The 21,496-nt window shown below is 43.7% G+C and overlaps 5 protein-coding genes across 5 annotated transcripts; 3 read left to right on the forward strand and 2 right to left on the reverse strand.

Annotated features, from left to right (window-relative positions):
- Positions 1–14: 14 nt before the first annotated feature.
- On the reverse strand, positions 15–1,647 carry BGZ61DRAFT_374382 (glycosyl hydrolase; the record flags this gene model as incomplete). Its single annotated transcript, XM_046242330.1, has 2 exons — positions 15–1,432; positions 1,488–1,647. 2 exons carry the CDS (start codon positions 1,645–1,647, stop codon positions 15–17), a joined length of 1,578 nt encoding a protein of 525 aa, XP_046093974.1.
- A 1,015-nt stretch (positions 1,648–2,662) lies between these two features.
- BGZ61DRAFT_511074 (general substrate transporter) lies at positions 2,663–4,518 on the forward strand (the record flags this gene model as incomplete). The annotated part of the gene is made up of 4 exons (XM_046252096.1): positions 2,663–2,813; positions 2,875–3,191; positions 3,266–3,584; positions 3,648–4,518. The coding sequence occupies 4 exons, from the start codon at positions 2,663–2,665 to the stop codon at positions 4,376–4,378; spliced, it is 1,518 nt and encodes a 505-aa protein (XP_046093975.1). The 3' UTR covers positions 4,379–4,518.
- Positions 4,519–5,575: 1,057 nt separating this feature from the next.
- BGZ61DRAFT_374349 (glycoside hydrolase superfamily) lies at positions 5,576–7,258 on the forward strand (the record flags this gene model as incomplete). Its single annotated transcript, XM_046242329.1, has 1 exon — positions 5,576–7,258. One exon carries the CDS (start codon positions 5,576–5,578, stop codon positions 7,256–7,258), a length of 1,683 nt encoding a protein of 560 aa, XP_046093976.1.
- A 1,285-nt stretch (positions 7,259–8,543) lies between these two features.
- On the forward strand, positions 8,544–11,381 carry BGZ61DRAFT_541706 (uncharacterized protein; the record flags this gene model as incomplete). The annotated part of the gene is made up of 6 exons (XM_046255077.1): positions 8,544–8,694; positions 8,761–9,006; positions 9,059–10,110; positions 10,174–10,265; positions 10,312–11,231; positions 11,290–11,381. 6 exons carry the CDS (start codon positions 8,544–8,546, stop codon positions 11,379–11,381), a joined length of 2,553 nt encoding a protein of 850 aa, XP_046093977.1.
- A 7,349-nt stretch (positions 11,382–18,730) lies between these two features.
- BGZ61DRAFT_435446 (major facilitator superfamily domain-containing protein) lies at positions 18,731–21,079 on the reverse strand (the record flags this gene model as incomplete). Its single annotated transcript, XM_046243992.1, has 9 exons — positions 18,731–19,012; positions 19,110–19,288; positions 19,343–19,610; positions 19,660–19,756; positions 19,812–20,271; positions 20,343–20,543; positions 20,606–20,790; positions 20,841–20,894; positions 20,951–21,079. The coding sequence occupies 9 exons, from the start codon at positions 21,077–21,079 to the stop codon at positions 18,945–18,947; spliced, it is 1,641 nt and encodes a 546-aa protein (XP_046093978.1). The 3' UTR covers positions 18,731–18,944.
- Between the last annotated feature and the right edge of the window lie 417 nt (positions 21,080–21,496).

The raw sequence follows: 21,496 nt of genomic DNA on the forward strand, positions 1-21,496 counted from the left end.
GAAAAATAATTTTCTCAGAAGCTTTCCATCTCTAGGCCTAAATAGTTCACCTTGACCTTTTCGTTGCCGATGGCAAAGACCCCAATGATGGGGCCGACAAAGTCGTGTCCGGTCATGTCTAGAGTAGCGATGTGCGCGAACCTCTCTTTCTTCTGTACACCACCCACATCGAGGCAATACCAGAACACGAACTGTAGCTCGGTGTAGTCAACCCCGAAAGTGATTTTCATGCCTTCACGCAGGTTTTCCAGTCTCCGAGCCTCCTTCCGTTCGATGCACTTGGCCTTGTTGACCGTCTCTAGAACAACCTCCTTGGAGTCGACGTCGACAAAGACGCGAATAAAGCGGTGCTCATCCTTGTAGTAGCACAGTCCGGTCTTGAGCCTGGAACCACCGACAGCGGTCAAAGCTGTGACTTCTAATGTTGCGGACGCAGAGCCGTCGAGAAGCCTATGGCGTTTTCCCACGAACGTCACCGGCTCATCGTATACCGAGATATCCGCCTTGCTAGGTATCAAGGCGATGCGTCCGCCCTCGTAGTCATAATCCTCCTGGACAGGGTCCCGGATGTGGACGAGACTAATATCAGGACGTCCCGCCTTTCTTCTTTGAGGCCAATTCGTCGAGCACGGAACCAGGTCAGTAGCGAGTGGAACATCCAGTTGGACCGTATCGATAACCGTAAATTCGCCCACGGGCCAGGTAGCCGTCGTGAGGAACGACTCTCGCCCCATGATGAAGTGACCGGCGACCTTCCTTACACCCAGGCACAAAAAGTACCACTGCCCGGACGGGTTCTGGAATAGGTCTCCGTGGCCGGTATACTGGATATATCCATTGGGATCCGTCTTGCCCAGTACCGGGTTGGCTGGGTTGGACTCATACGGCCCCCAGATATTCCTTGAGCGGGCCATAATGGTGTGATGGTCGGCAAAGCAGCCGCCTTCGGCGACGAGAAGATAGTACCATCCATCCCTCTTATACATATGGGGCCCTTCTGTATATACCCTGGTGATGCCTTCCCAAAGAACCTTTAATTCGGAGAGCATCTTTCCCGTCTTCAGGTCGATCTGGAACTGGGAAATGTTTGAGTTGGGATAGGCCTCAGCGGCGCCAATCACATACACTTTACCATCATCGTCCCAGAATAAGCTTGTGTCAATAGCATTAAAATCGTAGAATATTGGTTCGCTCCATTCATCGGCCCAGATGTCGGTCGTGGACAGAATGAAGTTCTGGGTCATATTTTTGTTGGATGGCTGAGACGGCGTGTGTATTACATTGGTGCAGACGATGTAAAACGTGCCTTCGCGATAACGGATGGTGGGAGCGTAGAGACCACCTTGCGAACAAACAATATCTTCGCCCTCGCCGACGATCTTTGTATAGGACTGTTGGAGTTTGAGTTGCCCGGGCCGATTTAGTGCGTTGCCTTGATTTCATACATTTTCAGCATTCGGAGACCGGAGAGGAGCAAGTGGCCATACCGATTTGTTTCCACGTCTTCAAATCCTTCGACGCATACACTGGCAGCCCAGGGAAAATGTGAAAGCTAGAGTTGACAAGAAAGTAGGTGCTGTCTACATAGATAACAGAAGGGTCAGGGGCGAAGCCTGGAATGACGGGGTTGACTTGGAATCGCTGCATGGTGATGGAGGCGCGTATGCTTGACATAAAGTCCAGGTCAGGTTCGACGCAGTGGCATTTGTGTTCTCTTATACCAACACGTACCCTCCTGGGTTACGGTGAGATTCCTATAATCCCGAGGCGTCGGTCCTCCCATACTCCACTTCCCTTTTCGTCTTCGGCCAAATTCACAAGCATGACCGAAGCGATGTCGTGTGGTATGATTTTACTATTGTCCGGCGATTTACTCCCGCGGTTACGGATCACGACTTGTGGAGAATCGTGTGATTAGATGATGTAATTTGCGGTGTGCAAGATACAGGCATAGTCTCTTGACATTTCCATTTTCAATGAAAAAGGATCGGGCAATAACGCTGCTTCTGACGAAAGAAATTTCACCGAACGCAAAAAAGCCATTGAGATATCCCGACAGCATCGGGCGAGGCACCAAAAAAAGGGTGACCCCGGGGGGCGGAGCGGGGGTGCGACTAGACAGGGGGACTAACTTAGTTCCTTATGGAAATGGGGTAAATGGGGAAAGTCCGTGAGAGCTGAGATATTTCTTACCAAGTGTATTTGACCGAAGCGGCCAAACGAGATCGACCTCGAAGTCTGCCAGAAACTTACGAGGAGCCCCCCGATTGGATCCCGCACTCCGCGGGGCTGTTGGTCTCGAACGAGGTCTCCTGAGGAGTTAGTGCTCCTTTCCCCAGACCATGTGATTCTGGTCCCATGGGGCTGGAAGTAATCCGGAGTGCGTGACTCGAGGCTTTTGCGGGGGAGGCGCTGAATGTCACTGCACACCTGGGAATAGGAAGTCTTTGGAAATCAGACCAGAGTCTAAGCCGCCACTGCACGAGTATATATAGACGATCGCCTTTACTTCTCAGTTTCTCGAGCCCTCCCTCTGCTCTTCCAACCATCTAAAGCCTCGTCTTTCTCGACACTCACTTCAATTGCCCAACACCACAACCCTCAGCATCGGGTTCGCACCAATTGTGCCATGTCGACTAACGAGGATGGCGAGCTGCGGCTCATGCAACTCTGCACAAAGGAGTCTTGGTGGCGCGTTCCCCACCTCATGAAGCTGAATTTGATGCTTCTCATCCCGTTTTTCACGAGTTATATCGGCGGCTTCGATGGCAGCATGCTCAACGGAATCCAGACAGTCTCGCATTGGCAAGAGGGTGAGGCTCAACTGCTCATGCTCCGCCTGTATCAGATCACTGACACGAGCATCGCTCTTAGATTTCAATCACCCCTCGGGTTCTCTCCTCGGAGTCCTAGTGAACATGCAGACGATTGGTGGCGTTATTTCCCTGCCTCTTGCACCCTGGATGGCCGATAAATACGGCAGACGGCCCCCGATTCTGCTGGGTTCCAGTATCATCATCCTTGGCGCGGCCGTTCAAGGCGGAGCCCAGAACTTTGGCATGTTCCTTGCCGGCCGCTTCTTCATTGGCCTTGGTGGAGGATTCGTTGCGACCGCTGCTGCACCACTCCTTGCAGAGCTGGCGTATCCGACGCATAGGCCCGTCATCACCGCCATCTACAATACCCAATGGGTAAGTAAGCCGACTTTTCAGCTCTTCCTCCATATTCTTCTTCATTACATGCGTTACTAACACGTTTCACATAGTATACTGGAGCTATTGTTGCCGCCTGGGCAACGTATGGCACCTTTAGAATACCAAACAGCTGGAGTTGGCGAATCCCTTCTCTTTTACAAGCACTTGTCTCTATTTTCCAGGTAGCCTTGATTTATCTCGTCCCGGAAAGTCCAAGGTGGCTCGTCGCGAACGATCAAATAGATAAAGCTACCAGGATCCTTTGCAAGTACCACAGCGGCACTGAAGAACCAACCGAGCTCGTCAGACTTCAGATGGCCGAGATTAGCAGCGCCATCGAGTTCGAGCGCGAACAAAAGTCCACTTCGTACTTCCAATTCTTCCGGACAAGTAAGTTCTACATCTTCATCTTCAAGTTTCGAACACAACGCTAATATACCTCCACCTATACAGAGGGAAACCGTCACCGGTTCTTCGTCGTCGGCATCCTCGGTTTTATTATCCAGTGGTGTGGCAATCAGCTTATCTCAGGATATCTAGCTCTCGTTCTGCGAGGTATTGGCATCACCGACCCCGAGACCCAGAACCTCATCAATGGTGGCCTCCAGATCTACAACTTTTTTATCGCCGCGGGTTCTGCAACTCTCGTTAACCACCTTAGCCGGCGATTCCTATTCCTAACGTCCACTATCGGGATGCTGTGTGCATTTATTATTTGGACCGGCCTCGCGGCACGGAATCAACAGCTCGAGTTCGAGAAGGGTCTTGGCATTGGTATCGTCGCCATGATGTTCGTCTTCTATACCTTTTACAACTTCGCCATGAGCCCCCTCCCCATTGCATACATACTAGAGATATTGCCGTATTCGCTTCGTGCTAAGGGTTTAACCGTCTTTAATCTTGCACAGTACTGCAGTGGGTTATTTAACGGCTTTGTCAACCCGGTGGGGCTCGAGGACCTCCGTTGGAAGTACTATATTGTCTTTGTGTGCGCGCTGATGGTGTGGCTGGCCGTTATCTACTTCACCTTCCCAGAGACGCGTGGTCTGAGTCTGGAGGAGGTCAGCATGATTTTCGATGGCAGGCAGGCGCTGGAGAGGACCTACGACATCAAGGACGAGGGGCTTGTTCATGAAGAACACACAGAGAAGTCGGCTCCTGATGGGCAGACCAAGGAGCTCTGATACCGACCTGAAACTCAGTCTCGGCAAGGCTTCGATGCTTCTTCTCCCGGTCTCTGAGCAGTCTTTCAAAGGGGCGGGAGGGAGCGGATGGGCTTGACAATGAGATGTCCCGGTAGTTGAGGAAAGGTGGCTGTTGCGGGATGCCAATGTATTGCGATGCATTAGTAACTAGGCGAAGATGTGATCCCCTCGGCAGCCTTCAGTCTTCCATATTACACTCTGAACCATTCTGCTCTAATTTCTCATCTTCGTACGCCTCAATTTGAAAGATGTTTGGATCGATGTTTGCAGAGAGTTGAGAAAACCAGCAAGTCGCAATACGTCTACTCGATTCGTGGTATCTCAATGTTCTCATCGCATCTTGGGCGAGACGGACGCAGAAACTGCACTAGGGAAGCGGCGCTTTATCTCAACTGAGCACGCCGTTGCAATCTGGCTTGCAGTGATATAGTAGTAAACGAGACATTGAGTGCCGGGACAAGTTCAGGCACTGCGGTGAGCCATACATTGTTGCCAGATTCGACAGCATGGCCATCAGCGCTTCAATGCTACGCTACTCAGGTCGCCCAGGCGATTGAAACTCCTGTGATCGGCATGGTTGTGGACATGGGAAAAGCAGTTGGCGCCGCCAGCCCCGCGAGTGGCTTCCCCGACCGGGTATCAACAAGCGACAGCTCGCTCCGAAGACTGACTGACTCCGAAGACTGACTCCGAAGAGAGCCAGAGCCCCGCCGCTTATTTGCCCGGAAACGCACAGGCTTTTCGCCGAGGCATCAATATATATCCAGATATATCTGTCATTTGCCCGGCATCAACGCCACCTCCGCTCACTCGGTCAATTACTTCCCTTCCTCGCCTTCTTTCGGCCCACGTTGAGTCTGAACTAACGGCAAAATCGCCCCAGCTTGAGCCAACAGTGGACCATGCCAAGGATAGACAACGGGCTAATCAACTCGGTGCGTGAGGGAAAGGGGAGCCCTTGGAAATGCTCATCAAGCGACGAAACCACTCTACGTACAGCGGGGTTGAGCCATGACGGTTCTTCTCGGAAGGCTCATCCGCTAGATGTTGGCAACGTCTTCTATAAGACTGTGAAGCTCCAGCGCCTCCTTGCTGTTCTCAAGTGCTACCATCACCCAGCGTCGTAGCGCACTCATCATCTTCCGCCATCCGCTAGACGTCTTCCAAGTTCCAACAATGGCTCCCAACACCCCGTCTCACCCCCACCTCCGGCGCGATGCAGAAAATGGCACAAAGCTCATCGTCAACGGCGAGCCCTTCCTCATGCTCGCCGGCGAGCTGCACAACTCAAACCTCAGCTCAGCCAGCTACATGGCCGAGGTATGGCCACGCATGGTCCAGCACGGCGTCAACACCCTGCTCGGCGGCGTCTCTTGGGCGCACGTCGAGCCTTTCGAAGGAGAATTCGACTTTTCGGAACTAGATAAGGTTATTCTCGGCGCGCGAGAGCACGGAATGCATCTTGTGCTACTGTGGTTTGGAACTTGGAAGAATGCAGTCAGCACGTATGTCCCTCCCTGGGTGAAGACGAACTCGAAGCGTTTCCCACGTGTAAGAGCCGTCGATGCAGACGGCAACCGGAAGATCCTCGACATCATCTCGCCACTATCCACAGAGTGCGCCGATGCCGATGCAAAGGCTTTCGGCATGCTGCTGGCTCATCTCAAGGAGTTCGACGGCGACTATTCTACCGTGCTTATGGTTCAGGTGGAAAATGAGACGGGCATCCTCGGCGATTCTAGAGACAGGTCTCCTCTGGCTGAGGCGGCGTGGGAGGAGCCCGTACCGGAAGCTCTGCTTGCCCATCTGGCTGAGAACCCCCACCCGCAGTTCGCAAAGCGCTTCCCTACTATTCACAAGAGCGGAAAGCACCACTCTTGGGAGGAAGTCTTCGGGGTTGGAGCCCCCGCCGATGAGATGTTCATGGCGTTCCACATCTCCCGCTACGTCAACAAAGTGGCGGCGGCCGGCAAGGCGGCTTACCCGCTTCCGCTATACGCCAATGCCTGGCTCATCGTCGACGGACCGGAATGTCTGGATCCTTCGACTCCCGCCTCAGTAGCAACTTCAGACGAGGTGGCCGGAGGCGCAGTACCGGGACAATACCCCTCGGGCGGCCCCTGCACACACGTCCTCGATATCTGGCGCTTCGACACCCCCTCTTTGGACTTCATTTCTCCCGACATTTACTTCCAGGACTATGAGATGACGTGCAAGGACTACCTCTACAAAGACGACCCTCTCTTCATCCCAGAGCAGCGACGCGATCCCGAGGGCGCCCGCAGGATGTGGCTGTCGTACGGAACGTACGGCGCGATAGGAGTCAGCCCGTTTGCCATTGAGATTGACCCGACAGCCGTGGGGCGCGAGTTTGTGGTCCTGAACCGAGTCAAGGATATCGTCGCGAAGGCGTCCGCCACAGATCGCTTCGGCTTCTTCTTCGATGAGCTGGAGGATCCCCCTAGGAAGGAGAAGACGTGGTCCAAGGTCTTTGGAGACATGCAGGTTACCATCGAGCGAGCCTCTGTCTTTGGCAAGCCGGGCTCGGGCGGAGGCCTCGTCGTCAAGCTTGAAGAAAACAAGTTCCTGCTCGTCGGGTTTGGGTTCGACGCGAGGTTTAAGAGCTTGAAGAAGGGGGCCGGGTTCACCGGCATCCTGACGGCGAAGGAACTGGAAACCGGTGAGGATGGCAAGCTCCGCGTCGGGCGTATTTGGAATGGCGACCAGATTAAGGGCGGAGAGGCGATGGTGATGCACAATGAGGATCCCGACTATGGTGATTTTCCCATCCCGGCCTCCCTCCCTGCTCGCACTGGTATTGCAGAGGTTGAGGTGTATGTTTTGGAAGAGGATGCTTGATATATTTAGATAAGGAAGTAGCTGGAAAAGAATTAGAATATTTAACCTAATAATTTAGCCAGCTTTTATATATACTAGGTCCCATGGCAGCAAGCTGTCATAGTGGAAAGCAACAGGGCCGCTGGACTCGCAGTGCTGCTTGTAAGCAGCCAGCTGTCGCTCGAGCGAAGTCATCTCTATCAACCGCTTGTTGCGCTGGTTCTGCTGGGCGCGACGGTCCCTGGCCCGCTTCTTCTCGAGCGACCTGATACCTCGCTGGTGTGTACACCAAGGACTGACACAGTCGAGGGACGGGATTCCGCACTTGGACGCTTTCGCACTTAACTTAAGTACCCCTCATTCTTGATGGCTGGAGGATGGAAACTCTGTAGTCCGGGGCAGCGGGACACGGAGCTGTGGATTACTCCGAGAGCCCTACTGAGCTCGGTTCATGTGGCAAAGCAAAGGGAATGAGGAAAAATAAAAGCATCGAACAAAGGTAGGGTGAATACATTAGCTTCGAGCCGACAAATGCTTGCCATGGTAGTCGCAGAATAGTTCATTCCTTACATTACGAGCAGTCTCAATCAAGTCAAGTCAATCCACATGACCCTGCGCAAAAAAGAAGGAGAAAAAGAAGGAAGAGACGCCGTGGCTAATATTTGCCGTCTTCACTGTTGCAAATGTCTGGTGACGTAGTATTTTAGTTATACTATTAGTGCCCGAAGCGATTAAGAGACCCTCGTCGCTCCAGCGGTCAAGCACCATGGCGCACAACGGCAGGTTCAAGAAGGTCTCGGGGATCTGCGACCATGGCCGCCAAGATATGGAGAGGAAGGGTCAAGGCAACGCCTCTACCGCAAACATACATGTGCCGCCGGTTACGACTCTCCCTGGGTTGTGGTCGGTCGAGAGCAATCCCGGAAGGAGTGCCGTGTCCGCTTCCACGGTGACTCTGACAGGAAGAAGTGGACTATGCGCGAACTCCGTGACGAAGCCGACGAGTTTACATTTATTCATAATATAAATACTTGAGTACTAGTAGTTGCAGCGAAAGGACATTCTTGCTATATCTATCATACACACAATCAAGTCATCCAAGTGCCACCCCAGCTTACCAACATTTCCACCTTATTCTGACATGGCATTAGTCTGCACTAGCGTCCTGCTTCCCCGCATTTACCTACTCCAGTCCCCAGATTTCCAACCATGTGCCCCCTAAGTTAATTCTTTCCCCTTCGTCCTTGCATTGTCCCGAACCTCTTCACTTTTTATCGTCACAGAAATATTGCTCCCTCCCCCCGTTATGAACTCCGAAATCTCAGTACACAGGCCTCAACACGAGCCCAACGGCCCTCAGCGCGCTTCTAGGCATGACAATATCCGACGCTTCGTGTGCTCCACCTGTCGCCGATCCTTTTCGCGCTCGGAGCATCTCAAGCGACACGAAAGAGTCCGTAAGCCGCTTCCCCATTGATCTGAAATCCCCACCTTCTCTGACGTCTCATCGTCATGGTTGCCAGACACCAAAGAGCGCCCGTTTCGATGCCCCTACTGCGGAAGAGCCTTTGTTCGCAGTGACATCCTCTCGCGACACATGAAGTCCTTCCATCCCGACTCGGAAGGTCTCGAAAGCGCGGCATACGAGTCGGCCACAATAACAGCTGCCGACGCGGCACCCCGAAGCAAATCCCCAACAGTCGAAGCAACAAGCCGTATGCCTCCTCAACCAGCAGCACGGAGAGGAACCTCGGCCTCTTTGGACGACGGTATGCTTTGGCTTTCACTTGCGACCTTCATCCTCCTGACGTGCGATTATAGCCATCAGCCCGACTCCCAGCATCCCGGAGTTAAGCGGAAGCATCGGAAATACAGCGAACCTCATTGACGAAAGCGCTCCCATTAGCATTGCCCAGCCTCGAGTACGGAGATGGTCACCAGGGCCACCTTCTGCCGGTACTAATCACAGCCCATTCGGCGACACTGCTGTAGAAGCCAATGGACCTCGATCGCCTCCGAGATTTGCAGCCGATTCCAACGATAACCAGACTGACAGCTCTCCCGACTTGGACATGTCTTGGACCGAGGAACATCATGGTATTGGAGAGAACCGTTTTCCGTCTGACGTGGACGTGGCAAACTTTATGGTGCTTGACACTGCCCTTTTTGACCCCAACTTCCAGGCCGTCTACGACTCCATCGGTATTCCGCCTCCGGACCTTGCGAATCCCTCACTTGCCCCAACTGCGAACGACAAGGGCGTGCGCCGTTTGCTCGACGATTTGTTGTTTTCCTCGGCACCTCCAAGAGCAGATGCACATGCGTCTCAGGAACTTTTACAAGGCATTGATACTCTACCCGAGGGTGCCCGCAGCGAAGGGAGATCTGTCACCTCAAACAACCAGATAACCACGAGAACACTACCGGAAGAAAGCAGGCTCGCCGATGTTGATCCACAAATGTCATATGCAAAAAAATTACACTCCCTCTATCCGTCATTCATCAACGACGTCGACTCGCTTCCAACGAACAACGCATTCACTCGATACGTAGATTTGTACTTCCAGTACTACAGCCCGCATCTCCCATTCCTGCAGCGAACAGCCTTTGATATCTGGGCTGTGGACCCCGCATTGGCAGTCGCAGTAGCATCCACCGGAGCATTATATGCGGCCGACCACGAAACTGCATTCTACTTGCACTGCATCTCGAAGCGCCTATTGAAGCATTTTGAAGAAGAGACGGCTTATTCGGAATCCAAGACTCCGCTGGAGCTCATTCAAGCTCGGCTTTTGAACATGATATTCGCGGCATGGAGCGGAGACGCACGAGGCTTCAAGTACGCGAATGTTTTGCAAGGCTCAGTCGCCGAGGTAAATTCTTCAAGACATTGCTGTTGCACATTGTGATTATTGGCTAATCAATTGTCGCAAAAGGACGCCAAGTGGCTGCTGAGAAATGCTGAGAGGGACGCGATCAAGTTGAGAGACTCGTCACAAAAACATCATGCATATGAGGATATCAAAAGGTAGGTGCCAGCCATTTTTTACATGCATACAAGCTGACATTTCTAGGCTTTTCTTTTCCGTTTACCTGATATCTGCCGCGTTTAGTTCGTCTCTGGGATACAATCCTTTCCTATTCAACCACGACTGCTTGTCAGTTGAACTGCCATCTTCAGAAGATGCATGGGCCCAAGACCGGACCCACACCGACGATGTTTCATCAACAGCATCAAAGGGCTCCATGACACTGGGACAGGCCCTTTCCCTACTTTCCAAAGGGCAACAGTTTGACTTTAGTCCTTTCCAGTTACGGATCTTGATCACTGCTCTCTACGTCGAATGCTGGCAAGGGGCTAGCCATTCATACAGGAGTCCAGATGATGACCACGGCAGCTGGAAGAATAACATACATCGAATGCTCCGCACATGGGATACATGTTTTCATTCAAGACCTGACAAACTCCCAAGTCCGATACTGGATGGCCCCCAGCTCGACGTGTCTCCGCTCAAGCTCGACTCGCTGGCCTTGTATCACCACATCAGTGTCGAGCTTGTCTATCCTCTCCGCACCTTGAGCCACCAACTCGGCGAGCTTGATACAGCACCAGAAGCCACCGCTCGCGCCATGTGGAGTTTAAGAAACCGGTTCCCTCGATCGTCAGAGATGACTCATGTTATGAAATACTGCGTGGAGGCACTTCGGGTCCCTTTTGAGAAAGGGCCGCAGTACACTGCACGAATCGGCCCGCCCTACTGGAGCGCTGAGCACGTCCCGCTTGTTTCAATACTTTGTGCTCTTCTGTGTCTCTGGACAAGTCGCTTCAACGAACCCCAGGCACCTGCTGCGGATGAGTCGGAGGAGGCCATCGTAACGCAGCTCATCAATATGCTGCGTGATGCTGGTTACCGCCCGAAGCTAAGCGATCTTCCTTCCGTACTGGCCGAGGCATGGGGGACGGTGTTGGGTAGCCCCTGTTATGTTTGGAGAAGTACGAAATCCACTAGACAAACGCATGCTGTTTGTAGTGTTTACTAACTGTGCTGCAGCTGGTCCGGCTTATTCCAAAATATTCAAGTCATGCCCACAGGCCTTTGCCGACAATGGTACAGGACGCTGTATCAACAACGACAGCCTTTGATATGTCAGTATTCGGGGTAGTACAGATGAAGCAAATCGACATATTAAATGCTCGCCTGTCACAGTTACCCCAAAGACTGAGATAGAAATGCCAGGCTGCAGAGTATTGCAGTTTCCAGTATCCCATGACAAACCCCGGAGGGATGAGGCCAGCGATGGCATCAGTTCAAGCTATCTGCAGATTAAAACAGACAGATTCAGTCAAACAAATCAGATCGGCGAATCTTTCAGATCAGTCAGATTAGATCTAGTTATTCTTTGACTGCAAATATCTGAATGCCTTCACAACCCGGAATATATATTATTCCGGGGCCGGACTATATGACTCTGTAATTTTTGATTTTAATATAAGTCTTAATTAGGGGGGCTGAGAGCCTAGCAATAACCCCTGCCTATAGATTCTAGCTCGAATCCCTTAGCTAGGTAATAGCTACAGGCCCCTGCTAGGGGAATTTAGTAGGAATATAAAATCTCTAATTCTACTAACAGCTTCTAAAAAGCTGCTACTACTGCTACTGCTCTTAATACTCTAATAAAGCTATTTCTAGCTCTTAACTGCTTCCTATTATAATATCTAACTCTAAAGCTAATTAATAAGGCTTTATATCATGGCCCAGGTTGAGACTAGGCGGTTACAACTGGCAAAACTATAACTATACCCACTTTTTTACGTTATCCTATATCAGCACAATCAGGGCTCTACCTTCTATAATTACTAGTAATCCGGAATAGATTACTACTAATCCAAACTAGATTACTATTAATTACAACGCCTAGACCTCTAATCGACTCACCGATTAGATATATATAAATAGAACCTTAGGTCCCTTAGATAAGATCTCTAAGCTTCTTAGCTATTAATATACTTAGTTATATTAAATTTACTATTTTACTATTATTAAACTGTAATTTATATTACTTACTATAATGTTTTAATCTACTTAATTATATATTCTATATCTTAGACTTACTTTATACTCTTAGGTTAGATTTAACTATTATATTTTATTATTAATATTTTTATTTTTTTTATATTTTAAGCTTTTTAGCTTTATTAAGTAGGTTAAAGTAGCAATTACTATTAATTTTATAGGCTTTTTAAGTATTTTTAATCTTTTAAATATTATTTAGAAAAGCTAATATTTTATCTTTAAGTTATATTTTAACTAAAAGTATTTTAAGAGTTATTATAGCTAGATTATAACTTATCGGGATTTTTTTTTATAAAGCTAGAACTTAATAATAATATAAAGAGTATTATATAATTTTATAAAATTTATAGCTAATATAATAAGCTATAGTTTTTTATTATATAATTAATATTCTTATTTTTAAGATATCTTTATAAGAAGTATTTTATTTAAGAAAACTTTAATAAAAAAAATATTTCTAATAATTTTAAAACTTTAAGAAATTATAATAGTAAAATAACTAGCTAATTTAATAATAATAAAAGTCTAGATAACTCTAATTTATAATCTAGCTATTAATTATATTATAAATTTAAATCTTCTTTTTTTTATATTTAATAATCTATTTTTAAATATAATACTCTTTTAATTTAATTTTAAATTAACTTAAAATATCTTCTTAAAATATTATACTCTAATAAAAAACCTTAAAAAAGTTTACTAATTAATAAAAGCTACTATTAAAAGTAAGCTAGATAAAGTTATTATATTAATATATATTAGCTTTAATTACTAAATATCTTTAAATTAACTAGTAATAATTATTATTATCCCTTAATAAGAAAACCTAGTATTTAAATTTACTATATTTTTATTATATATATATTATAGTTACTAAAACTTAAGTTTTAAGTTTTAAGCTGCTTTTTTCTTTTCTACTAGAATTCTATTTAACTTTTTTAACTCTAACCTTAATAAATAAAGCTAAAATACCTTAAAATCCCCAATGCCTATAATAACCTAAGTTATTTAAATCCCCCTTTCTAGCTAGTATCTTATATAGCTAGTATCTATATTAACTTAATATAATATAATAGCTCCTGGAATTAAAAGTTATATTAAGCCCCGTAATATTCTAGAGGAAAACTTAACTTCTTAAATTAATATTATTAATATTTTTACTAAGTTATAAAATATAGCTATTTCTATTTAGATATATAGAATAAGATTCTACTAAGAATTTAATTTTCTTATCTATTAATTCTATTTTTATTATAAAGAAGCAAATAGTATTTAAAAATAGCTAATATAATTTATTATCTTCTATTTAAATATTATAGATAGTATAATAATAGCTTAAATAGATTTTCTTTCTAAAAAAGCTTAAGAGGAAATTTAGCTTTTATTTTTTTAATTTATTCTTTAATTTTAAGAGAATTTAAGATTATATTAAATATTATTTATATAATATAAATATAATAGATTATTAGTAGTAAGAGCTTTTTAAATAAAATTTATTATATTTAAAATTAGTTATTATAAAATAAGAAATAAGTATTAAAAGAGAAGTTAGCTTTTTAATAATAAAAGATATCTTTTTTATATCTTTTTACTTAAAATAAAATTATTATCTTAAGGTTATTAATTATAAATAGTAAAATTATTAATTATAAATAATAAAATTAAAGTTAAAGAAGTTAAATAAAAGCTTTAAGTAGAGATTAATAAGTAATAATCTTATTATTTAGCTACTATTTTTTTAATATTAAATATAGCTTTTATTATTTATTTCTATTATTTAAGATTATTATATAGCTTTAATTTATTTAATAATATTAAGTAAGACTATAAAAAAAAACTAAATAATAATTATTATTAGCTATTTTTTTAATTAAAATCTTAAGTATTAAATTTAGCTACTAGCTTTATATAGATATTAAGAGGACTATAATAATAAGAATATTATAAGAATATTATAAAAATAATTAAAAAGGTTATTTAAAATTGGGGAATTAAAAGCTAGATTAATATTAGTATATATAATAATATCTTTAATAATATCTATTTATTTAGTAGTATTATATTCTTATTTAAACTTGAGATTTAAGTTTAATAATATTAAATATTAATAAATAAGATACTTTAGCTATATTTTAAATTTTATAGCTAAGGCCTTTTTCTATAAAAATAATATTAATATCTTTAAGTTTAATAGTAATTATTTAAAGTAGCTAGATAATTAAAAATAAGCTCTTATATATTAATAATATAAGAGGCCAATTAAAAAGCTTTATAATATTTTTAAATTTATTAGAGTTTTTTTATAATAAATAGAGGTATTTAAGAAAGTAGATATTAAAAAAGAAATTAGCTAGAAGCTTAAGATTTTCTCTATTAATAAGCTATTAAAAGCTAAGCTTAAATTAAAGTAGAATAATACTACTAAATAGAATTTAATATACTTAATAATTAAAAAGGCCTAAAAGAAGTATATCTAAATTTAAATCTATTTAAATAGTCTAGAACTTAAAAAGCTAGTATCTAAAAAATTTCAATTGAGAATTATTTATATTTTAATAACTAGTAGATTTTTAAAGAGATTTAATAAGCTTTTAAGCTTATTTACTATATAATAATATAAGTAAAAGCTTAAAATAGTAGTTAGTATAGTAAAAAATAGCTATAATTACTTTAAATAAATATTAAATATATTTTTAAATATCTTAAATATCTTAAAAACTTCTATTATAATAAGTTAGCTAATTAAATTATAATATTAATTTAAAAATAAATTTAAGTATAGCTTAATTAATCTATTTAATATTAATATTATTAGTTTTATTAGTATAATAAAACTGCTTTTTTAGAGTATATTAAAATAGCTTATATAAATATTGAAATTATTAATATATAATTAAAAAAGAGAGCTTATATAAGAATATTAATTAATAATATCTAAATTAAGCTTAATTACTATTATACTCTTTTTATAAAATTCTCTTTTTTTACTATAGCTATTATTTTATATTCTAATTATAAATTGCTATTTTTTAAAAAGATATAATTTAACTAAAGTTAGTAACTTATTAATATTAAATAGAATTTTAAAGTTTATTTTAATTATTAATATTAGTATCTTAAAATATCTAAAGATTTTTTTAGCTTATTATTATTTTTAAAATTTTAATAATAGTAATAGAAGCTATAAAAAAAGCTAAATTAATTTAAGTAATAATTTAAAAGCTAGAAGCTTAAGCTATAAAACTCTAATAAAAAAAAAAAAACTCTTATATTACTATAAATTCTATATTAAATAGGCTAATAATTTTATAAGATAGTAAGTAAATAAAAAAGCTAAACTCTCTTAGCTACTATAGCTATTCTAGCTATAGCAGCTAACTATAAGTTAACTACCCTAGTAATAAATTAACCTACTAATAGATTACCCCTACTTATATAATTAATAGACCTACCTATTAACTTTAAATACAAATAAAATAATAACTAAGTATTCTAATTAGTTAATTTAAAGATTTTTTAAATAAAAAAAAAACTAAAGATTTTAAATATTTATAAATTAACCAATAAAATTCTAGTAAAAGCTACTTATTCTAAATATTCTAACTTAGAAGGTTCTATCTGGCTTCTTATTGCTCTAACATTTTAAATAGAAATAAAAAGCTTATTTAGGTCTCTTTTAACTGCTGCTTTTTTTCTCTTTTTCAATTAGCTTAATTGCTGCTTTAGAGCCCTATTTTCCTCCTCTAGCTTTAATACTTTTATCCCTAGAGTATCTAGACCCTTACCCACAGTTCGAAATAGCCATCTTGTAGTTGGGCTATTATAGCTAGGTTGACCTTATAACCGCACCAATAACTGTATATCCCTTAAATAACTAGGGGTTGTAAATAGGTTATTTTCCAACCTCTAATTCAGTCTTAGAGGCGAGGGATCAGCTGATTAGACTGTAATAGTCTGATTGGGGTCATCAATAACAAACCGACTACCCAATGCCTTATTTCAGTCCATTAGCCACAATCCTGACCCTTTCCATCCAGCCTTTACATTAGCTTCCGTCAGGGCGGTATTTCTAGCCTCAAAATAGCACTTTAGGAAGGTCTCTTTCCTTGTTGGGCTGGTATCAACAAGGGGATTGGCTAGAGTTAACGCAGCTCGATATACAGCCTTAATTAGCCCAAAGACTGATATATCAAGAGGCTGAAGAACATAGCTTGTATATGGCGGTAAATAGACCAATTAGATTCAATTGGCTATACAGAGACGCATGAAATCGGGCGTTACGTGTGATCCGTGGCCATCTAATATAAGAAGTCGCTTCTCATTAGGTCTTTCTATCTTTAATCCTAGAATAAAAATCTCTTTTAGCCATTCTAAGCTAATTATATCACTAGTCCAGCCCTTTTCAGATGATATAAAGTTCCAATTAGTCAGATAGTCCATATCCTCTGGAAACCACTGCTGTTATAGGTTTTTACCTTTAAAGATAACTAATAGATTAAGGTACTTTCCAGTTGCGGAAATAGCCTTAAGAATACTAGTCTAATAAAGGCTGCCCGGGTATTTCTTAATAGTTGATTGTAGCTCTAATTGGCCAAGTACAAGCCCGTTAGTTCCGATCCCTTAAAAGATCCCAGTTTCATCCCAATTCCAACAGTTACGCGGAGGGATATTGCAGATACCTAGTTGGTCCAATATATCAAAGAACCTGCTAATAGCATACAGATTGGCCCTATTTATCCTTTTTGAGTCAATTCCCTTGGCTCTGAGTGTTTTTATTTGTGGATTGCGGCTTAAAAACCCGGCTATCCAGCGTTTTCCGAGAGGTCGGTCATCGCCGGCTGCGCCCAAAATGGAAATAACCAACTTCCGGATCTAGGCATGAGTCATAGCCATACCCAGCTTGTCTTGAAGAATAAGCCAATTACAGAGCTCCGTTTCCTGATGTGTAGAAAGCCTTTGCTGCCATTGGTGAGCCTTGTGACGCGTTTCTCTGCCATTGATCCGACTGTATAGGGTTGTATAGGGAATATTGTGATGATTGGCTGCTTTGCGTATTGAGGTGCCTTCAGCAACTTCTTGGATAGCCAATTGAAGGTCATTTTGGGTGTAATTGGGCATGCTGAATAGCCCAAAGAGGTTGAATTGCCCAATAAGGTGTTGTGGAAGGAAGAAACGCGTGTGGTCGGAGACGCGTTGTGGTCAACGCGGCTTAAAGTGGGGTGATCCGTTAGTGGGTTGATCCGTTACTAGGGCACCTGACTTAAGAGAATCTTTAATATTATAAAGCTAATAATTATAAGTTAAAAGTATTACCTTTAAAACTTAATAATTAAGATAATATAGCTACTAAAATATTAAATTAGCAAGAGGGCAGTTGAGATCGGAAATATCAAAGTCTAATAATAATCAAGTTATCGAGGGCCTGGGAATAGCTTTATCGGAGTCCCGTTAGGGAAAGGCTTGACAGATATCTGCAATCAGATCAGTCAATCAGCCGTCGGGCGTCAAATATAGCAGTCAGATCAGATTTAGGGCCAGGATTGATCTGATTGAACTGATTCCATCGCTGGATGAGGGCCATTTTATCGCACTGTGCCCTGTACGATTTGCGTTGCTACAGTTGTCATGAGCATGTGCATAAACTTAGAGAAGCAGCAAGCAGGCTGTTGCCAGAGACCAGTCTATGACTACTCGGGGTGCCTCCTCGTACAACTGCCACAGCTGGGTAGTGCCTTGAACGGATGGTGCTTGGACCTGCTGACATCCCTAAGTCGAGAGGCCGATTGATGATTCGGTGGCAATCAAATCAAAAGTCCTCACCAGGGATCCATTCAAAGACACTGACGTTCTGATTTCCTATGTGTGATATCTGTAATGACGTTCTGACCAAAGCTATTGTCTATCTTTGTGTGGATAACCAACCTCGCCACCGGATTGGGCGGAAGTGATCTTTAACCCATGCATGACCTTGAAAACGTCCCCCACATGCGAACAGGGTCTCTTATTTTACCCCACATTAGGAATTGATTGGTAAGCCACTGTAGTTGGAATTGTCCCTGGAGCGCGGGGTAAAGATAAGCCAGACTGCGGCCTTTGCTAATAGGTATTAGAAGGAGAAAACATTGAAGTATGAAGCGGTAAGAGATTAAGTGAAACCTGATAACATTTATATTCTTTACAAGATGTATTGGATAAAGCATTTTTGTTGGTTTTTTTTTACTGCTGTTTTAACCTCTGGTCCCTACTGTGTGTCTTCGCTGCTAAGGTCTTATACTTCTGGATTGTGTAAAGTATTTTTTAGTTATCGTTTGATTTCAACCCCTCGGCTTAATTAGTTATTCAATGAACTGACTTTTGTATTTAATTTCAAGTCATTTAATGTCAAGTCATTTCACATAGAGTCATTTAATATAGGTCGAATACGTAAACATTTCGTCCCTTAGATTAGAAGAAGAGTAAATTTAGATTCTGCCTTTACCACGCTCAGCGCCTTTCAAGATCCCAAGCAGCATAATCTCAAAGAAGCACTCCTAATGATCGTTTTAAGGCTGTGAATCTCTTCCTTGACCCGCACATGCCGTTGCATCAATCAGGATGAGCCAAGCTAGGCGAGCTTTCAAACCAACTTTACACTAAGCCTCGAATTTCCCCAGTAGGTCCCAACGATTCCACATGTCCCGAGTTTTCTTTCCTAAGAAGTCTTTAAAGAGCCACACATTCATAATCAGTCCCTGGCTTACGTTTGTTTTGAGGAGGGGCTCAAAGGGGGGGCGGAGATGGATAAAGAAATAACTTACACATGGGCAAACCTGCGACAATAAGCGCAGCAGAGAGCCCACCAAGCGTATAGAAGACCTCTTCGGCTCCTTGGTTTGTAACCCAGTCATTGATGAATTTTGAAAACCCATAAAAGAGTAGGTTCTTGGCGCAGCATGCCCATATAAACGACTCGAGGGCTATGCCGGGATATGCGTCACTAAACTCTCACGTCAGTGTCCTGATTAAAGAAAGAACATGGAAGGAGAATTACGAAAGATAGGAGCTTCCTGCTGCATTGCTCACGCAGACTCCAATGGCAGCGAGGCCGTAAAACACGGCTCCAATCGTTGGCCTTGCCTCGGCTTTCACGGCCCATCCCATAAGAAAAAAGCCGAGAGGGGCCATGATGAGGGCAATGATCAACAAGGGGAGACGGAACTCGGGTTCGTATTTGCCGTTGTTGCGACGAGAAATCCAGATAGCAACCATATCATCTGCCCAAACCATGAAGGTACATCCGATGACGGCTCCGACCAAAGCTGTGTAATGGTCAGTATTGTTGTGGCTGTAGTAAGACCTATGACTTACGACCCGCGAACATGAACCCTACTTGAGACGCATCAAGCAGATAGGGTGGCGGAGAGTAAATCTGAGCGAGGGTATATGACACGGCAACCCAAAATGCCTGTCGCACGTTATTGACGTTAAATACTAGAGGGAGCCAGTAGAGTGATACGCACAGTTATCCCAGCCTGCGTGGCAAGTAGAAACCAGGTGACAGGATTCAGGAGAACAAGGAAAAGTCGACAGAGCATGTGTAAGGCCCGACTTGGTTTCGTGTACGTCCCCGTAAAGACAGCGAGACTGGATGAATAGGACTTCTTGACATGTACTGGACCTGCCAATGAAGATTCTTGAACTCTCTCTTCGTGACCAACCTCGAACTTTTCATCTTGGATTCGGGGACTGTCAGGGTGGGCAGAGGTAGCATCTCGAGTGTGACGCTTGTATGTTGTTTCGGGGGCGAAGAAGAACATGAGAACAAGGACAATGACCGAGAAGATGAGATAGATGTAGAGGTTCCAGTGCCAGCCCAATCTGAAGGTTATCTGGCCAGCAATGAGAGGACTCAGATTTGACAGTCCGGCAAGAACGACAGTGGTGGCTGCGATCCAGGTGCCCCGCTCGTGAACGAAGAAGCTAAGATAAAGTATTAAACAACTGCGTGGTCTTGTAAAGGTAAAATATTCAGACAACTCGAAAGTACTTACAGATCGACGATGACTGAAAAGATGACTGATTCAAAGGCAGAGGTGGAGAGACCTTGAATCAATCGACCAGCTCTGAGAACGGCAAAGCTATTTCTCGAAAAACTGGTAATCGCTATGACGACGCCGACAACGTTGATGGCCACGGCAAAGAGGAATTGTGGCCGCTTTCCCCAAATGCGGGAAAGAATGGAAACAGGAACGCTGAGATTGTGTGAGCTGTACTGGATGCGGCAGAAGAGTAGCAAGAGAAACTGGGAACATACCACCAGCATCCTGCCACGAGCAATGCCTCTCCTGTCAATAGCGAGATATCGGCGGTGGACACTCCGATATCCTGAGCGATGACAACTGTGCCCGCAACCAAAAGGGGCCCGTTGACAACGGCACAAATAATTCCACAAATCAGAATTGTGCCCATGGTCATGATCTTCTTCGACTGGGGCCAGTTCTGTTATATGTTAGGGCTGACCGATACAGCATCGACCTAGGGAGGCTCACCAGAGGATCGTTCGGGTCGTCAGAGGGCTGAGGGCTCAGGATGATATGCGAGTACTATCACAGTTAGCTGTCGGGATCGGTATTCACGTGGTTTGGGTGGGTAGTCTCACTCTGCCCTTGGCATGTTTGAGTTGAGACAAGTCGAGTTCGCTTCCGGAGGAATGCTCAGCGCGATCGTCCAGGATAACTGAACCGGGGACGTATCCGCCATGTTTGGGTTCAATGATTCCTTTGGCCATCTTGAAAGAGATCTTTCACGTGGTCTCACGTGGGTGCGGCACAAGTTTTACACAGCAATACACGGAGCAAAGCAATGGGGATCAACAGAGAATAGAGTGTGACAGGAGGAAACGTTGAGTCTGGGGATCATGATGCCCTAAATACACAACCCAGCCCCTATGGTTGCGATTAGTCTGGTTGGTTAGTTGCTCATGCGAGCTGGTCCCAAAACAACCGCAAGCGGGGTTCCTCATTACCCCGGATACTTAACCCGCATTGGCTTGATACGGTTTAGTCTTAACCCCGCCCTAACTCCTAACTACTGTTGGATCCGGTACGGGTAAGTCAAGTAGGGCAATAATGATCAAGATGATGATATTGATGTCTGTTCTTGTAGGATCTGACCTGCTTCCAGGGCCCTGTTTCCGGTGAGGGGT

The sequence above is a fragment of the Ilyonectria robusta genome (genome assembly GCF_021365365.1).
Source record: "Ilyonectria robusta strain PMI_751 chromosome Unknown BGZ61scaffold_71, whole genome shotgun sequence".
NCBI classification, from domain to species: Eukaryota; Fungi; Ascomycota; class Sordariomycetes; order Hypocreales; family Nectriaceae; genus Ilyonectria; species Ilyonectria robusta.